The 19,463-nt window shown below is 43.2% G+C and overlaps 1 protein-coding gene across 1 annotated transcript; it reads left to right on the top strand.

Annotated features, from left to right (window-relative positions):
* Positions 1-1,263: 1,263 nt before the first annotated feature.
* tmem168b (transmembrane protein 168b) lies at positions 1,264-18,036 on the top strand. Its single transcript, XM_078416680.1, has 6 exons — positions 1,264-1,450; positions 2,875-2,950; positions 6,753-7,995; positions 9,977-10,119; positions 12,089-12,363; positions 16,456-18,036. Coding segments are annotated over exons 2-6 (2,211 nt in total). The 5' UTR covers positions 1,264-1,450; positions 2,875-2,948; the 3' UTR covers positions 17,004-18,036.
* Positions 18,037-19,463: the final 1,427 nt, after the last annotated feature.

Genomic DNA, 19,463 nt, shown 5'->3' on the forward strand with positions numbered 1-19,463 from the left:
AAAAGATTACAAGGTTTACAGAAAAAGACACAACGTGCTGAGGTAAATCATAGAGTTATAGAGTGATACAGTATGGAAACTTGTCTACACCGGCCAACATGTCCCAGCTACACTAGTCCCACCTGCCTGCGTTTGGCCCATATCCCTGCAAACCTGTCCTATCCATGTACCTGTCTGTTTCTTAAATGTTGGGATAGTCCCAGCCTCAACTACCTCCTCTGGCAGTGTGTTCCATACACCCACTACCCTTTTGTGGAAAAAGTTACCTGTCAGATTCCTGTCACGTGTGGCGGCGCCTAACGGCTGCGGCTCGCTGGCAGTCTGTTTGTCCTTTGTCCTTTTTTGTTTGTATGTTGGTGTTGGGGTGTTTTGTTTTTGGCTGTGTATGTGTTGGGGTTGGGGTTGGGGGGGGGGGGGGGGGGGATCTTTCTTTTTTTAGGTCTCTTCCAAGGGGCTCGGCTCGGCCGAGGGGCCTTCCATCGCCCGGCACGGCCGCGGGACTTAACAGCGCCGGTGTGGCTCAGCCACGGGGCCTTCCATCGCCCGGTGCGGCTCGGCCGCGGGGACTTTCCATCTCCTTGCGGGGGCTGTGCGGGTCGGTCGCCTCAGTAGGGGTCGAGCTGTCTGTCCGTGGGAGGGGCATGGGGGAAGAGAGAGGAAGTTTTTTTGCCTACATCACTGTGAGGGGGTGTTTGGAGTCACTGTGATGGACGTTTGTGTTGGGGTTGTGTGTCTTGTGTTTTTTGTTTTTTTGTACTGCTGGCAAATTAATCTCGTTCGGTAAACCGAATGACAAATAAAGCTATTCTGTATTAAATTTCCCCCCTTCACCTTAAACCTATGTCCTCAATTCACCAACTCTGGGCAAGAGACTGATCTATTCCTCTCATGTCGGGACCCTTTAGACTCTAGCATGCTGCAGCACTCTGTCATTTCTCAATCTTTGTTCTAATGTCTGATTTGCAACGGTTGTATTTTGCCTGCTAGTCTTTTTTGCATATTTTGCTTACAATTAAGATTGTGTGAACATCTCCAGTGTAACAATGCGTTGTACTTCAGTTTACTTTGTTGTTCCGTGTACTGAGGTACAGTGAAAGGCTTTTGTTGGCGGCTACCCCATCAGCAGAAAGACAACACATTGACACTTGATCGAACAGTCACAATTAACAGCGGCTCCACTGGGTGCAGGACCAGTGTGCACCCCGGAAATGGGCGCCTGGTCAACGCCGCGGGAGCGCGCCTGGTCACCGCCGCGGGAGCGCGCCTGGTCACCGCCGCGGGAGCGCGCCGTGTCCTGTGGCGGGATCTGTTCTCGAGTTCAGGCCGAGCGATGGCGGCCGGCGCCAACTGACGCGTCTCCGTCTCCGTCTCCGTCTCGCCGTCCCAGCTTCTCCCGCATCGTCCCGCCGTCTCTCCCCGGATCCCGGCCCGAGCGGCTCCACAGCGGCGGGTGAGCGGCGGCGGCGGCGGCCCCGAGTCCGCCCTGTTGCATCGGCGGCGCGGCCTTGTTTGTGAGGCTCCCGGCGCTCCCTCACCCCCCCCCCGGCCCGGCGCTCCCTCACCCCCCCGGCCCGGCGCTCCCTCACCCCCCCGGCCCGGCGCTCCCTCACCCCCCCGGCCCGGCGCTCCCTCACCCCCCCCCCGGCCCGGCGCTCCCTCACCCCCCCGGCCCGGCGCTCCCTCACCCCCCCCGGCCCGGCGCTCCCTCACCCCCCCCCGGCCCGGCACTCCCTCACCCCCCCCCGGCCCGGCGCTCCCTCACCCCCCCGGCCCGGCGCTCCCTCACCCCCTCACCCCGGCGCTCCCTCACCCCCCCGGCCCGGCGCTCCCTCACCCCCCCCCGGCCCGGCGCTCCCTCACCCCCCCGGCCCGGCGCTCCCTCACCCCCCCGGCCCGGCGCTCCCTCACCCCCCCGGCCCGGCGCTCCCTCACCCCCCCGGCCCGGCGCTCCCTCACCCCCCCCCGGCCCGGCGCTCCCTCACCCCCCCGGCCCGGCGCTCCCTCACCCCCCCGGCCCGGCGCTCCCTCACCCCCCCCCGGCCCGGCACTCCCTCACCCCCCCCCGGCCCGGCGCTCCCTCACCCCCCCGGCCCGGCGCTCCCTCACCCCCTCACCCCGGCGCTCCCTCACCCCCCCGGCCCGGCGCTCCCTCACCCCTCACCCCGGCGCTCCCTCACCCCCTCGCCCCGGCGCCCCCTCGCCCCGGCGCTCCCTCACCCCCTCGCCCCGGCGCTCCCTCACCCCCTCGCCCCGGCGCTCCCTCACCCCCTCGCCCCGGCGCTCCCTCACCCCCTCGCCCCGGCGCTCCCTCACCCCGGCGCTCCCTCACCACCCGGCCCTCCCTCACCACCCGGCCCGGCGCTCCCTCACCCCTCACCCCGGCGCTCCCTCACCCCCCCGGCCCGACGCTCCCTCACCCCCCCGGCCCGGCGCTCCCTCACCCCTCACCCCGGCGCTCCCTCACCCCCCCGGCCCGACGCTCCCTCACCACCCGGCCCGGCGCTCCTTCACCCCTCACCCCGGCGCTTCCTCACCCCCCGGCCCGGCGCTCCCTCACCCCGGCGCTCCCTCACCCCCCGGCCCGGCGCTCCCTCACCCCCCGGCCCGGCGCTCCCTCACCCCCCCGGCCCGGCGCTTCCTCACCCCGGCGCTCCCTCACCCCCCGGCCCGGCGCTCCCTCACCCCCCGGCCCGGCGCTCCCTCACCCCCCGGCCCGGCGCTCCCTCACCCCCCGGCCCGGCGCTCCCTCACCCCAATATTTGCCCCAACGCCTCTGTCGTGTATTTCGATTTGTTTAACTAGATGTAAATACAAGCTATTTTGTTCTAGTGAAGTTTACAATCTACTTCTGTACCGACGTCTGTATTCTCTCAGGTGGTGATGACGGTGACTTATTGATATCCAGATTTCTAAATGGGGAAGATGTTTGGAGACCCGGCAGATGTCAGATGTAGGTGTTTCTCAGAAGAATTTATTTCTTAAAAAATGATATCAAAATTTAATTGTTTATTTATGTGTGGAAATATTTCTTAGTTTATCAAATATTTAACTTTTAGAATACAGCAATCGTTAAAAAAACACTTGAATATTTTGTTGATGTTTGTGACTGATTTTTCAAGCCCTGGTATGTGAAGCACGGTATGGCACACCACAAGCTTTGCGGACTTGATTGTAGGTGGTATCCTAGCTGGTACAGGTCCACCACCGATTTCAGTAACTGATGGTCCGACGCCTCTTTTAATTCGGACAAAATTATGAGACAACTTCTCCGGAAGTCCCCCTAAATGTGGCACCTCCGCCGGTTGAGGCGCCCGATCTCGACCCCATCGGGACTTCCGCGCTGATCGAATTTGCTCTGAAACTCCGGCCTGACCCGAGCCGGCAGATCCATTCCCATAGTGGTCTTCTGCGGCCCATCTCCAAATCCTCTCTGTTATTTTGTAAATCAGTTTTTAGATTAATATATCAGTAAAAACATCTTTATCGAAAATTCCCAATTTAAGAAATCGTTAACTTGTTTGTCTGGTCATAGAAACAGCAAAATAGGTGCAGGAGTAGGCCATTCAGCCCTTCAAGCCAGCACCACTATTCAATATGATCATGGCTAATCATCTAAAATCAGTACCCCGTTCCTGAATATTCCCCATATCCTTTGATTCCTTTAGCCCTGAGAGCTAAATCTAACTCTCTTTTGAAAACATCTGGTGAATCGGCCTCAACTGCCTTCTGTGGCAGAGAATCCCACAGATTCACAACTCCGGGTGAAGACGTTTTTCCTCATCTCAGTCCTAAATGGCCCCAACATCGGGAACATCTTTCCTGCATCTCGCCTGTCCAATCCTTCAAGAATTTTATATGTTTCTATAAGATCCCCCCTCATCCTTCTAAATTCCAGTGTATACAAGCCCAGTTGACCCATTCTTTCATCATATGTCAGTGCCGCCATCCCGGTAATTAACCCGGTGAACCTACACTGCACTCCCTCAGTAGCAATAATGTCCTTCCTCAAATTAGGAGACCAAAATTGCACACAATACACCAGGTGCAGTCTCATCAGGCCCCTGTACAACTGCAGTAGGACCTCCTTGCTCCTAAACTCAAATCCTCTCGCAATGAAGGCCAACATGTCATTAGCTTTCTTTGCTGCCTGCTGTACCTGCATGCTTACTTTCAGTGGCTGATGTACAATCACACCCAGGTCTCGTTGCACCTCTCCTTTTCCTAATCTGACATCATTCAGATAATAATCTGCCTTCCTGTTCTTGCCACCAAAGTGGATAAACACATTTATCCACGTTATACTGCATCTGCCCACTCACCCAACCTATTCATGTCACCCTACAGCCTCATCGCAGCTCACACTGCCGCACAGCTTTGTGTCATCCGTGAACTTGCAGATGTCACATTTAATTTCCTCGTCTAAATCGTTAATATATATTGTAAATAACTGGGGTTCCAGCACCGAGCCTTGCGGCACCTGCCTGCCTGCCATTCTGAAAAGGACCCATTAATTCCTACTCTTTGCTTCCTGTCTGCCAACCAGTTCTCTATCCTTGTCAATACCCTACCCCCAATACCATGTGCTTTAATTTTGCACACTAATTTCTTGTGTGGGACCTTGTCAAAGGCTTTTTGAAAGTCCAGATACACCACATCCACTGGCTCTTCCTTATCCATTCTACTTGTTACATGCTCAAAAAATTCCAGATTAGTCAAGCATGATTTCCCCTTCATAAATCCATGCCGACTTTGACCGATCCTGTCACTGCTTTCCAAATGTGCTGCTTTAACATCTTTAATAATCAACTCCAGCATCTTCCCCACTACTGATGTAAGGCTAGCTGATCTATAATTCCCTGTTTTCTCTCTCCCTCCTTTCTTAAAAAGTGGGCTTACATTGTCTACCCTCCAGTCCACAGGAACTGATCCAGAGTCGAGAGAACATTAGAAAATGATCACCAATGCATCCACGATTTCTAGGGCCACTTCCTTGAGTACTGGGATGCAGACCATCAGGCCCTGGGGATTTATCTGCCTTCAGTCCCAACAGTTTACCTAACAGCATTTCCTGATTAATGTGGATTCCCTTCAGTTCCTCCCTCCCACTAGATCCTCGGTCCCCTAGTATTTCTGAGAGATTGTTTGTGTCTTCCTTAGTGAAGACAGAACCAAAGTTCTCGTTTAACTGTTCTGCCATTTCTTTGTTTCTCATTTTAAATTCACCTGTCTCTGATTGTAAGGGACCTACATTTGTCTTCACTAATCTCTTCCTTTTTACATATCTAAAGAAGCTTTTTCGAGTCAGTTTTTATATTGCCCGTAAGCTTTTTTTCATGCTCTTTTTTTCTCCCCCCTTAATGAACCCCTTTGTCCTCCTCTGTTGAGTTCTAAATTTCTCCCAGTCCTCCAATTTGCTGCTTCCTCTGGCCAATTGAAATGCCTTTTCTTTGGATTTAACACTCCTTGATATCCCTCATTAGCCATGGTTGAGTTGCCTTCCCCTTTTTATTTTTTTGCCAGACAGGGATGAACATTTTTTGGAGTTCAGCCATGCGGTCTTTAAATCTTTGCCGTTGCAACTCCACCGTCAACCTTTTAAGTATAATTTGCCCGTCTATCCTAACCAATACCTGTCTCATACCTTCAAAGTCTCCTTTCTTTATGTTCAGGACCCTAGTCTCTGAATTAACTGTCACTTTCCATCCTAATGCAGAATTCCACCATATTATGGTCACTGTTGCCCAAGGGGCTTTGCACAACAAGATCGCTAACTAATCCTTCCTCATTACATAATACCCAGTCTAGGATGGCCTGTCCTCTAGTCGGTTCTTCTTCATATTTAAAAAAACATCCCATATATATTCCAGGAAATTCTCCTCAGCACTGCTACCAATTTGGTTGGCCCAATCTATATGTAGATTAAAGTCACCCATGTTAACTGCTGGCATATCATCTTTAAATTAATTTGTATTTAGCGATTTCTTGGGTTTTTAGAGAAGTGAAACATTACATCCAATTTAGTCATTTTGTAATATCAACACTCTAGCCTCCAAATATTTCATTGGTGCAATATGACTTTCCAAACAGTCCACAAAAAATAATTGGAAGCAAATTAGAAGGGCTTGGGTACTCTTGAATGCTCCAGATTATTAAGGGGTTGGACACGTTAGAGGCAGGAAACATGTTCCCAATGTTGGGGGAGTCCAGAACCAGGGGCCACAGTTTAAGAATAAGGGGTAGGCCATTTAGAACGGAGATGAGGAAAAACCTTTTCAGTCAAGAGAGTTGTGAATCTGTGGAATTCTCTGCCTCAGAAGGCAGTGGAGGCCAATTCTCTGAATGCATCCAAGAGAGAGCTAGATAGAGCTCTCAAGGATAGCGGAGTCAGGGGGTATGGGGAGAAGGCAGGAATGGGGTACTGATTGAGAATGATCGGCCATGATCACATTGAATGGCGGTGCTGGCTCGAAGGGCCGAATGGCCTACTCCTGCATCTATTGTCTATATACAGCAGAATGCCTAACAATTATTTCATCTGATCTAATGCTAAAGAAATTCGTGCATGGGTGTTAGCTACTGACAGTGTTTTAATCATTTCTGCACTGGCATATGATAATGAGGTTACAAGAAAAAAAATCAAAGTTTAGTTGGCATTTATCTTAATGTTTGTGTTGCTGTTTTGTTATAACATTGCATTCTGTTTCATTATCCTGTTGGCAATTACATTTAATGGAATTACTCTTTTTACATAGGATTTCCCACTTGTGCGAGTCTGGTTCTTTGAAGACAAATGGTGCCCTAGGAGATTATTGTCATCTGCATTCTGGAGATCAGAGAGAGCTTTTGGAATCATATCACATGTGTAAATCACTGCGTTATTGTGTGAGCCACTGTCTTTATGCAGTAATGACTAAAGTGCAGGAACTTAAGAAAGAAACAAATATGCATTCTTCAATTCGATATCTTGGCTACCTGGCAAATATGAACTTGCTGGTGGCCATTTGTCTGGGCCTCTATGTTCGATGGGAGAAAACAGAAAATATATTATTACTGGTTATTTTCATCCTTGGACTTTTTGTGCTTGGCATTGCTAGCATATTGTACTATTACTTCTCCATGAAAACGGCAAGCTTGAGCCTGTCACATCTCTGGTTTGGATTTTTGCTTGGCCTTCTCTCTTTTATCGATGTTTCTAAATTGAAGACTGATGTGAAAGAAGAAGCCACCAAATACTTATTATTGACCAGCATTTTGATCAGAACTTTATGGTCGCTAGTTGAACGAATTTGTGGATGTGTTCGACACCAACCTGACCTGTTAACATCTGCAGAGTTTCTGGAGCTGGTTGGGTTTGCCATAGCCAGTACAGCCATGTTGATGCCCAATTGTTTGAGTGTTGTCTTGCTTGTTTTTGCATTGTCCATGTTAATTGTTGATTTGCGAATGAAGTCTATTTTGGCTGTTCCAAACTTGATAGCTTTTGCATTGATTACATCCCTGTTGTTTTTTCCATCTTTGAAAATTAGCACTAACCCATTTGCTTTGGCTTGTTATTTCAGTCGTCTGATTTGTGTCCCACTGCTTGATCTTTACTTCAGTGGCCTATCTGTTACTGAACGGTGGAAGCCTTATCTGTATGGAAGGACCCTTTGCAGAAGAATTTCTATACTTCCTGTGGCATTCACTGAGCTAATATTCTTTGTTCTTGCAGCATTTAAACTGAATAATTTAGACCACTGGTATTTTCTGATACCAGGATTTTCTATTTTTGGCATCTTTTGGGTGATATGCCATGTAATCTTTCTCATAACATTCTGGGGATTTCACACCAAACTCAGCGATTGTCAAAAAATCTATTACACTCACCGAATAGATAATAAGAGTCTGGACTGTGTTATGGCATCTAAAGGAATGCGCCACTTTTGCCTGATTTCTGAGCGGTTACTCTTTTTCAGCTTGTTGTCCACAGCGGCTCTTGGTGGAGTCTCATGGCAGGTATGTTGAATAATCATTTTCTTTTAAAATTGCCATTAGTCCGTAAGTGCACATTGTTGCACTACCTAAATGAACAAAATGCATAGAGCATCACGTGTTTCAGTTGTCTCCATTTCCCTTGATATGTGTGTTATATTGTATCTTTATTAGTTTTACTGCTTTAAAAAAATATTACTATTAAAATAAGAGTGCTTCCAATAAATGGACAGAGGACAGCGTAAACTGTGGCCTTTAATTGGCATTTTCTTTCTCTTATTAGTGCCTATTTTACCATGAAGCACGTGAAGTTTTTATAAAGTTTTTAGGAACTAGAGTTTAATGCATTAATAATTAAAGCTAATTAAATAGTTCTATTTTGTGATTTGTATTTTCAACAAATACCAAAAGTCACAGAAAGTTTTGTTTATTGTGAGAGTTTATTCACTTCTGTAATTTGTATAAAAATTGTTGAAATCAGTTGAATTAAGATATGGAAGTGCATATCTGGTCCAAAAACAAACCCAACCTGGAGAATCAAGTATATAACGCAGACGGTGTTAAAATAATCAGGATATGGTGATGAACTCGGCAACTACTGAAATAACAATTTTAAGTGTCAATAAAGTTGCAGATTCCTGGTTCATACTTCATTCCTCATGTAAACTGCTGTAGTTTAGTAACTCCAGCAACTTTCCCTATCCTCCATGCCAGCTAATCGCCTTTATTAATCTCTGGAATGGGGAACATTGGATTGGTTCATGGCTTTCCAACCACAAAGTGAATAAATCTGAAAGACACTCTTAACTCTGAACCTGAATTGTGTTACACCAGCTTTGGTTTGTTGCTTCCAAGCCACTGCCATGCCAATTATATGATTATGAATTCTTCTGATGCAAGAATCTTGTGTTAAATTTATGACAACACAATTATTTTTATTCTCACAGATCAATACAATGTTCAAAAGCACAATTTTCCACAATCAGTTATTTAATAATTAATCCTAATATTGCTTCTCAAGATTTTAATATTGTTGTCCAGGAAAAGCTCAGCCTGGTTTTATTTTTGTGCTACGTTTGAGAATAAGCTACAATAATATGAATTTTAATTGAATTATTTCCTTTCTAAACAAGGTTTGCCTCTTTTTATAAATATTCATTAGCCATGCATAATAAACTAAAAAAAGAAAATGTTAATTACATGCTAATTGCAAGCACTTGAAACGTACAGGAATCACATTGAAGTAAAACTGTTCATGTAGATTGTTTCAGTAATACAGCAATACTGTTTCCATAAATTAACATTGAAAAAAATGTTTAAATGCAAAAAAAGTTAATTATACCATGGTTAAATTTAAGTTTCATGTTCTGCAATATTAATGTCAAAATGATAACCTCATTACTACTGAATGAAGAAGAGTCTCGACCTGAAACATCACCCATTCCTTCTCTCCAGAGATGCTGCTTGTCCCGCTGAGTTACTCCAGCATTTTGTGTCTACCTTCGATTTTAAACCAGCATCTGCAGTTCTTTCCTACACTACTGAATGCATATATATTCTGCTTTGAATTGGAGGAGAACACTTCAAAATTGTAATCAATAAAAATGTATCTTTTAAGTAATAATCGTCTACTAATCGACTAGTTCCACTGCGGCAGATTCATTGTAAAAGCAGTCAAGTTGCCTGCAACAATGTGAATACAGATATACCTGACCAGATGCCACTTTATAATTAAGGTAGAAGACTCACCAAGGACATCATAATCAGATGTTCTTTATTTAGTTCATCTATGGTAATGTGATGTAGAGTTTTTCTCCAATCAAATGAACATTTGAGGAGCAGTACAAGATGCTTCAGTGACAATTCTTTGGCATAGATGAAATCACACTTACTTTTACATAATATCTAATGAATCATGAAACGATTCATTAATGTTAAGCAGTACTTTATAGAAATCATCTGTAAATTATGCTAATTAAATGTTTTGTCTTCCTGTTTATTGCAGCCAACAAATGGAACCTTTATGAGTGTATTCCTCATTGTTTTACCATTGGAATCTTTAGCTCATGGACTTTTCCATGAGTTGGGCAGTTGTTTAGGAGGAACATGCATTGGATATGCCATTGTAATTCCTACAAATTACTGCAGGTATTGTTCCACATTATAAATTATAAAGAATATAATCACAATACCTTGCTTGTACGTGAAATTGATCATATGCTACTTGTAAATTTGTAAATATCTTTGCCATTCTCAATTACTTCCTGACGATTAACAGTTGGTGTTTTTTATATTTTATTTAAACAGCGTTATTTTTTTGTTCACATTATTCATAAATGGAATATTTAAATTTGTTCAGCCATTATTTAGGCTGTGCACCAAACAAGAGTCAAGAGTATTTTCTTGTCAAGTGTCCCAGATAGAACAATTAAATTCTTACTTGCTGCAGCACAACAGAATATGTAAACACAGTACACTATAAACAATATGATAAACGAGAGAGGAAAAAAAATTCAGGGTGTATCTATTACATACACACACACCCACATATTCACACACACACACATGCTCAAAAAACAAACAATAGTAGTGCAATAATAATAATAATAGTCTATTGAAGTTCAGAACTTATTTGAGGTTGTAGTGTTTAATAGCCTGATGGCTGTAGGGAAGAAGCTGTTGCTGAACCTGGACATTACAGTTTTCAGGCTCCTGTACCTTCTTCCCAATGGCAGGGGTAAAATGAGTGTGTGGCCAGGATGGTGTGGGTCTGATGATGCTGGCTGCCTTTTTGAGGCAGCGACTCCAATAAATCCCTTCGATGGTGGGGAGGTCAAAGCCGATGATGGACTGGGCAGTGTTCACAACTTTTTGCAGTCTATACCTACTGCTGTGACATTCTGCAAGAAATACTCGGTTTGAGCACAAATTAGGCAATTTGCCAAAAGGAACATTCTTGTCTACTGCTTTGGAAAGCATGAACTCTGGGTGGAAGTGTGTTAGTGACAATCACTGATCAGCCTAAACATTATGACCACTGACAGGTGAAGTGAATAACATTGATTATCTTGTTACAATGGCAAGGGGTGGGATATATTAGGCAGCAAGTGAACAATCAGTTCTTGAAGTTAATGTGTTGGATGCAGGAGAAATGGGCGGGAGTAAAGACCTGAGCGACTTTGACAAGGACCAAATTGTTATTGCCAGATGACTGGGTCAGAGCATCTCTAAAACGGCAAGGCTTGTGGGTTGCTCCCGGTCAGCAGTAGTGAGTACCTACCGACAGTGGTCCGAGGGACGAACCACAAACTGGCAACAGGGTGTTGGGTGCCCAAGGCTCATTGATGCGCGAGGGCAATGAAGGCTATTCCGTCTGGTCTGAACCGACAGAAGGTCTACTGTGGCACAAGTCACTGAAATTTTTAATGGTGGTCACGGGAGGAATGTGTCACAATACACAGTGCATCGCACCCTGCTGCATATGGGGCTGCACACGGAGGACCAACAGCATATTAGGCAGGTGGTCATAATGTTTTGGCTCATCAGGTCATAATGTTTTGGCTGATCGGTGTATATACCAGGGTTGGTATAAACTGCTTAGCTAAAATAATTATCTATGATCTATTCTATAAATACAGTTCTGATTGCTCTTCTGAAATGTGCTTTTAAAAATGATTTCAATACTGACATGGCATTGTGTTATAGTTTAGATTCACATTTGTAGTTCCTTGCGCAGAGAATCAATAATCTCAATGACATATTATGAAACAAAACAAATGTTTATCTGTAAGCCAATCAGTTCTAATGTGAAAAACAAATTTGTACTTTTGAGATACACTTTTTTTTAAAGTAGCCTTTTAGCATGAAAGGCATGAGGAAGGAAACAAAGTATGTACATCAATTATTTTTTGCTTCCGTAACCTGACGTGATGAGTCTGGAAAGCAAGTGGAAATGTGTACGTACTGCTGTGACATTCTGTTGGAATTACTGGGTTTCAGCACAAATAGGGCAATTTGCCAAAAGGAACATTCTCATTTTTATATATATATATATATATATATATATATATAGGCACACACTAGAATGGTTAATGTTTATTTTTTTGCCTTGTTGCAGCGCCAATGGTCAGCCTACACTTCTCCCTCCTGAGCATGTGCAGGAGTTGAATTTACGGTCTACAGCCATGTTGAGTTCTATCCAACGATTTTTCGCCTATCACATGATTGAGACTTACGGCTGTGACTATTCCACCAGTGGCTTTTCTTTCGACACTCTGCAATCCAAAGTAAAGGCATTTCTTGATCTGCGTACACATGATGGACCCAGACATGACACCTACATACTTTACTATAGTGGACATACTCACAGCTCTGGAGAATGGGCATTATCAGGTATTTATACAGTGTACTAGTATAGTTAACAGTAAGTATTCCTCAAGGACAAAATAGTATGTTTAATTTGTAAATTCTGAGAGTATCTCTTTTTTTTCACATGTCAGTGTTCGGGTGTCTTGATCATCATAATAAACATTTCAAACTGAAAGGCTTCTCAAGGAAAAAAATTAATTAAGGCTTAAATTATTTGATGTAAATAAAGTATTGGGTTGCCTTATATTATGGCGTTTTCAAATGTTGGGATGAAGGACAGAAATGCTGTAAAACAGCTTGAACACTTCATTCAGCAAAGCAAGTGAAGGGTGTGGAAGGGTCTCGACCCGAAACGTCACCCATTCCTTCTCTCCAGAGATGCTGCCTGACCCGCTGAGTTACTCCAGCATTTTGTGTCTGCCTGGTATTTCAATGAACATTGTTTTACTCTTGGGTCACTCAAGTGATATTTGTAAATTCAAAATGGTCTTACGATGTGAACTCTTATTCACTGGAAATATTTTGATAAGGCACAATCAGATGAGACAGTCATCTAATTTCCATGGAGTTCAATCTTATAATGAATTTCTCTAACAAGCTGTGTCCTTATGTTAAAGAATTATGACCTTCAAATCCTCTCCTTTGTTTAAGTGTTATCTGGCAATGTGGTTTTAGACAAGGAGTATATTTATTTTAGACCCTTTTCACAGTGCATGTAGATTATTTACAACCACATACTGGGGATGCCAGTATAATTTTTGTTGTTTATGAGGATTTTTTTTAATGTGAAGAGGACCTTTGCAATGACTTTCCCTGTGGCATAGAGACGGCCCTCTTTTCCTTTGTGGGATATTGATGTAGCTGCAACACCAGCATGCATCACTGTTTGCTTAGAGTTTAGAGTCATCCACTTTCGTTATCACATTCCAACCTTTTTCTTTAAGATGGTCAGAACATGGTATCTCTGAGGTGTCTGGCACCTCTTCTTTCCAGATGAGAGAGATGCAGTTAGGAATTAGTGTCAGATGTTCCTCTCTGCAAGTTTTAGAGCTTCAACGGGGATATACCATCTGCTTTGGTGTTCTTTTAACTTCTAACTTTTCAATTACTTCCTATATTTCCTATGATCTGAGGTATCAGTAAGATGGGATCAAACAGTGCAAGGTGGATGATTCAAAGATATCGCATGAAGAACAAAGCGTCATCAGAAGTGGTCTTTGATTTTTCTGGGCTCTGCATGCCTTACTGTTTTTGAAAAGCTCTCGTCAGTCTTTGGTTCTTGGTGCTATTGGCCTTTTGTTGCTTGACTGTAGTTGGTGATAGGACAGAATCCACAGGTTGTTTTTAGTTATCAGCTGGTTGCTGGATTTTCTGCAACTATTCTTTAGCTCACAAGCTTTTTATTTATTTTTAGACTACAGGTGCTGTAGAATTATTGGAAGATTGGAATGTAATTAATCATAGAAGATTACAAATGAATGTTTATCAGCCTAAATCGTGGGCACTGATTCTCTGTTCAGAGGTGCAGCTTGATCTTCTGCCTGCTTCTGGAATTTTCTGTTTTTATTTCAGATTTTCAAAGTCTGCACTCTTTTTTTCAACCCTTTAATCTATTTTGGTGGTGCTTGCAATGGTAGTTTCCAAGTCTGTCCAATCTCTTATTGCTAATACCCTCTAATCCAAACATTCTGGTAAACCTCTGCTGCACCCTTTCCAAAGCCTCCATATCCTTCCTGATTTGAGGAGACCAGAACTGCATGTAGCACTCCAAATCTCGCCTGATATAAGTTCAATAAAGCTGCATTATGACTTCCTGACCTATTCTCAGTGCCCTGACCAATGAAGGCAAGCATACAATTTGCCCCATTCACCACTGTATCTACTTGTGTTGCCACTGAAAACAGAAAGGAAATTGATAGATGGTTTGGAAGAAAAACCAAGTTGATGAATAATATTTTCCTTTCTTTCACTGTCCCTATTGTGAATCATTTTCAAAAATTCTACCTATCTTGATTATTGTACAATCGTTGCCTAAATGCATTGCTTTTTAATTTGAATTCCTCTTTTGACCTAAATGGAAAACATTTTATAGCTTCTTGGCTTCAGCAAGAAGTACTACACTTTAAAGGTTGATATTAGAGGTACTGATGATGTATGTCATGATGGGGTTGTGCAGAGTAAAGCGAAATGTTGAAGTTACTCATATCATATACCCAATGAATGTTGCTGATTCAATCAAAATTCACTGTCAATGTCAGGTTAAATATTATTTATACAATCTCCTGTCCTCTTGAGATTAAAGTTTAAGACAGACATTTTTTTCTCCTGAATCAGTTTACAAAGTTCTGTAATGATCCTCTGAGCTGTCGTTGGGAGACCACATTTGCTAATATGTGTGATAAATATGTAACCAAGGAGGTGAACCTAATAAACTCTCAGTGGTCAGTTACAACTTCAATCGCTTTCAAGTGACGAATGAATAAATGGAAGATTAAGTAATCCAAAATAAAATTGTTTCATAGAAGGATTTTAAATTTCTTATTGACCAAGATAAGTATGTAAACTTTTTTTCCGGAGGATGGCGAGTTTCAGGAAGTAATGTTGTTTTCTGCAACAGTGTATTTTAGAAACAACAAGGGCAGGCCATGTTTGTAGAAACAAGGAACTGCAGGTGCTGGTTTACACAAAAGGACACAAAGTGCTGGAGTATTCCAGGTCGGGTCAGACTGAGCAATGTTTGATTTTGTAATGGACTGGATTTAGTTAACAGTTTAATGGTGCATGAATATTTTAGTGGCAATAATAACATGAGCGAGTTCAATACAGTGTTTGAAAGAAAGAAACACAAATCAGCACAACATTTTTAGATTTATATTTCCATGTGATGAAATAGTGAGGGAGAAGTTGGTATTAGCTTACTAGTGTTAAATGCCTGCCAGGAGAGGATTGTAGCCAAAGATAGGCACAGGGTGCTGGAGTTACTCAGAATCTGGAAAACACGGATAGGTGACGTTTCAGAGTGCTGGAGTAACGCAGCGGGTCAGACAGCATCTGTTGAGAACATGGATAGGTGACGTTTCACAGAGTGCTGGAGTAACTCAGCGGGTCAGGAAGCATCTGTGGAGAACATGGATAGGTGACATTTCACAGAGTGCTGGAGTAACTCAGCGGGTCAGGCAGCATCTGTGGAGAACATGGATAGGTGACATTTCACAGAGTGCTGGAGTAACTCAGCGGGTCAGGCAGTATTTCTGGAGAAACAGGATGGCATGGTAGCCACAGCGATTGGTCTCGTGTACACATGGTCTTTGCAACTAAAGATAGATTTCACCACCAGGCTGACCACCATGAACTCCAAAGACAGAAGGTGAGTGAAGAGTTTTTACAAAATTGATTCTATTACCCACTACACCCCACAATCACCATGAAAATAAGTTCACAAGTTATAGGAGCAGAATTGGGCCATTCGGCCCATCGAGTCTACACCGCCATTCAATCATGGCTGATCTATCTTTCCCTCTTAATCCCATTCTCCTGCCTTCATAACCCCTGACACCTGCATTAATGTAGAATCTATCAAACTGCCTTAAAAATGTTCATTAACCAGGCCTCCACAGCCATCCGTGGCAATGAATTCCACAGATTCACCACCCTCTGACTAAAGAAATTCTCCCTCATCTCCTTTCTAAAGGAACGTCCTTTAATTCTGAGGTTGTGTCCTCTGGTCCTAGACTCTCCCACTGGGTGGAGAGAAATCTGTGAAGGACATTAACAAAATGGACAAGAAAACTAAAAAAGTTCAAACAAAAAAAGAGGAAAAGAAAGTGCTGTTCTTTTTGATAGGGAGAAATGAAAAGAACTGTAAAAATGTTGAAGGCACATTAGGAGCTACAAAAGTTGCAAGACATAGTAAGGGGTACAAAAATTATCTTCTTACCACCTGAAACAAAATGTAAAAGTTTAAAACAATTTGTAAGACACTTGATCTGGTGAAAGGCATGGACAATGAAATAACTTCAGCCTTTTACCAGGGGATTGCAGCGTGCATTGAAAGTAACTACATGATTTGAGGTGCATTGAATACTAACATTTTTCCTTCTATTTGTTTGATATTAGGAGGAGAAACCTTGAGGCTGGAGACAATCTTAGAGTGGTGGAAAGAGAAGAACGCTGACTTCAGCTCCCGTCTGATAATTGTTCTGGACTGTGAGAATGCTCTTCCATGGGTTAAAGATGTGAGAAGAGTCGGTGATATTTTTGTCGCTGTGCAAGGTGCTAAACTGGCCAAAGAAGTGAATATTGAGGAGGCAGACCTTCCCCAGTTAGGTGACTTTACGAAAGACTGGGTGGAATATAATTGCAACCTTGACAACAGCATTAGCTGGTCAGATAAGGGAAGAACGGTGACTGCTATTTATGGTATATCCAAGTCCTGGAGTGACTACACCCTACATTTACCAACAGGAAGCGACGTTGCCAAACATTGGATGCTATACTTTCCTCGCATCACCTATCCTCTCATTCACCTGGCGGACTGGTGTGGTGGGTTGAACCTCTTTTGGGTGTGTAAAGTGTGCTTTAGATGTTTCAAACGGTTGAAGATGAGATGGTTCCTACCCACAGTTCTGGATACGGGGCAGGGGTTTAAACTTGTGAAATCATGAGACATTGTCTTCGTGTGTCAAATACTAGGTCTTTGTTTTGCACTTACAGGCATCTTTCCAAAGATTTTAGTGTAAAGGTTTGTAAAAGCTATAAATGCTGAAAAGCCACTGGTTTATCCAAGCTTGCATTTCTTAAATTCAGATTTCAGGTTCAGAATGAGGTAACACATTTTTATATTTAGAATGCACTGAATTCAGATCCACTAACTCTTTTGACAGCAATTATAATGACAATAATGGACTTTGGTTTAAAATGTCCATCATTACGTATGCTGAACTCTGAACATGCCAATCGTAGGTTCTTAAAATACCACTTACATTCGTGACTTAAAACCAGTGTTTAAATGCTTATTCTGCATAATATTCCCTAAATGTTATTGTCTGGTTTTATATTCTATCTTGCTCTCAATTACTTACTTTTGGATAACAGACGGAATAATAATTCAAGGAAAGTACTTGCAATTAGCATTAATGTCAATACATAACTCCAACTAATATGTCACCAAAAATTGTGAACAAAATTACTGCCTATCGTGGTCCCGTAGAGAATCGATTTTGTGTATTTCTGTTTTAATGCTAAATATGCAGCATTCTTCATTCACCACTGATATCAATAAATCGATGCAATAGGTGACAGCCTTTATTATTTTTAAATGTGACTGTTCAGTTTGAGGTCTATTACGCTCTGATACGGTTTAACTAATTTTATAATATAACACATTCGACTGGTCATTAGAATTCGGATGTGTGTTGCAACCACACATTGTTGGGACGACCTTCATTACCACATCAAAGTTACAGAGTCAAAACATTATCTTGTACCTGACTATGCATTGTATATGAAAGTAACGAGGCACCTGGTATCTGATCTTTTGTATATATCAACTCCATTTCTAAATAAATTTTATTTCTAATACTTTTCTAAAATCTTTTTTAATTCATCTTATTTGCATGTAATTACCTGTGTAATCAAAAGGAGATTATCTGAATGGCTTACTTGTATCTTTTTATTTTGTGATCAATTAATTTGTCACATATTTATTATATGCCTGGCACAAACATTAATGTTTGAGAATTTATTTTTGTTATTTAAATAGTTTGGTTACAGTGCTTTTATTACATACTTTTAATTTCATTATTCTCAAAGTTCCCTATCGAATGAAATAATAAACCATACTTTTTCAACTGTACACATCAAATCACTTTGTTTTAATATTTTATGGATTTTCCTACAGTCCACTACAGACCCACTGGGATTTGTCATTTAAGGTCTGGTGACACCGGGGCTAGTGATTGGCTAGTGACATGTGCATGTGGGGTGTGTGTGCCCGTGTGCATATACATGCTGCAGCAAGTGTGTACCTGCAAGTGTCATACTTTTGCGATCAATCTGTGATCATTAATATCGGTGAAGCAGAGCCTGGTCTCCCATTGTGACTTGGTGAGCTTGTCATTAGCTCATGGCAGCACTGTGATTGGAAAAAAAAAGCAGCCACAGGTAAGTGACACATAGAAACATGGAAAATAGGTGCAGTAGTAGGCCATTCGGCCCTTCAAGCTATCACTCAATATGATCATGGCTGATCATCTAAAATCAATACCCCTTTCCTGCTTTCTCCCCATATCTTTGATTCGTTTAGCCCCAAGAGCTAAATCTAACTCTCTCTTGAAAACCTCCAGTGAATTGGCCTCCACTGCCTTCTGTGGCAGAGAATTCCACAGATTAACAACTGGGTGAAAAAGTTTTTCCTCATCTCAGTCCTAAATGGCCTACCCTTTATTCTTAAACTGTGACCCCTGGTTCTGGGCTCCCCCAACATTGGGAACATTTTTACCCGCATCTAGCCTGTCCAATCCTCTAAGAATTTTATATGTTTCTATAAGATCCCCAGCAATTACAAGCCCAGTCGATCCATTCTTTCATCAAATGTCAGTCCCGCCATACCGGGAATTAACCTGGTGAGCCTACCCCGCACTTCCTCAATAGCAATAATGGCCTTCCTCAAATTAGGAGACCAAAATTGCACACAATACTCCAGGTGCGGTCTTACCAGGGCCCTGTGCAACTGCAGTAGGACCTCCTTGCTCCTAAGCTCAAATCCTCTCGCAATGAAGGCCAACGTGCCATCAGCTTTCTTCACTGCCTGCTGTACCTGCATGCTTACTTTCAGTGACCGATGTATGAGCACACCCAGGTCTCGTACCTCCCCTTCTCCTAATCTGACACCATTCAGATAATAATCTGCCTTCCTGTTCTTGCCACCAAAGTGGATAACCTAACATTTATCTACGTTATACTGCATCTGCCATGCCTCTGCCTCTGCCCACACAGCCAATCTATCCAAGTCACCCTACAGCCTCATAGCATCCTCCTCGCAGCTCACACTGGCACCCAACTTTGTGTCATCTGCAAATTTAGATATGTTACATTTAATTCCCTCGTTTAGTACTCCAGCATTT

Source organism: Rhinoraja longicauda, chromosome 20 (genome assembly GCF_053455715.1).
Source record: "Rhinoraja longicauda isolate Sanriku21f chromosome 20, sRhiLon1.1, whole genome shotgun sequence".
Taxonomy (NCBI): Eukaryota; Metazoa; Chordata; class Chondrichthyes; order Rajiformes; family Arhynchobatidae; genus Rhinoraja; species Rhinoraja longicauda.

Excerpts from the sequence above, each read along its gene's own strand:
- tmem168b (XM_078416680.1), top strand. Across the intron at positions 10,120-12,088 it reads ATTCCTACAAATTACTGCAG|CGCCAATGGTCAGCCTACAC; the intron begins GTATTGTTCCAC and ends GCCTTGTTGCAG. Across the intron at positions 12,364-16,455 it reads TGGAGAATGGGCATTATCAG|GAGGAGAAACCTTGAGGCTG; the intron begins GTATTTATACAG and ends GTTTGATATTAG.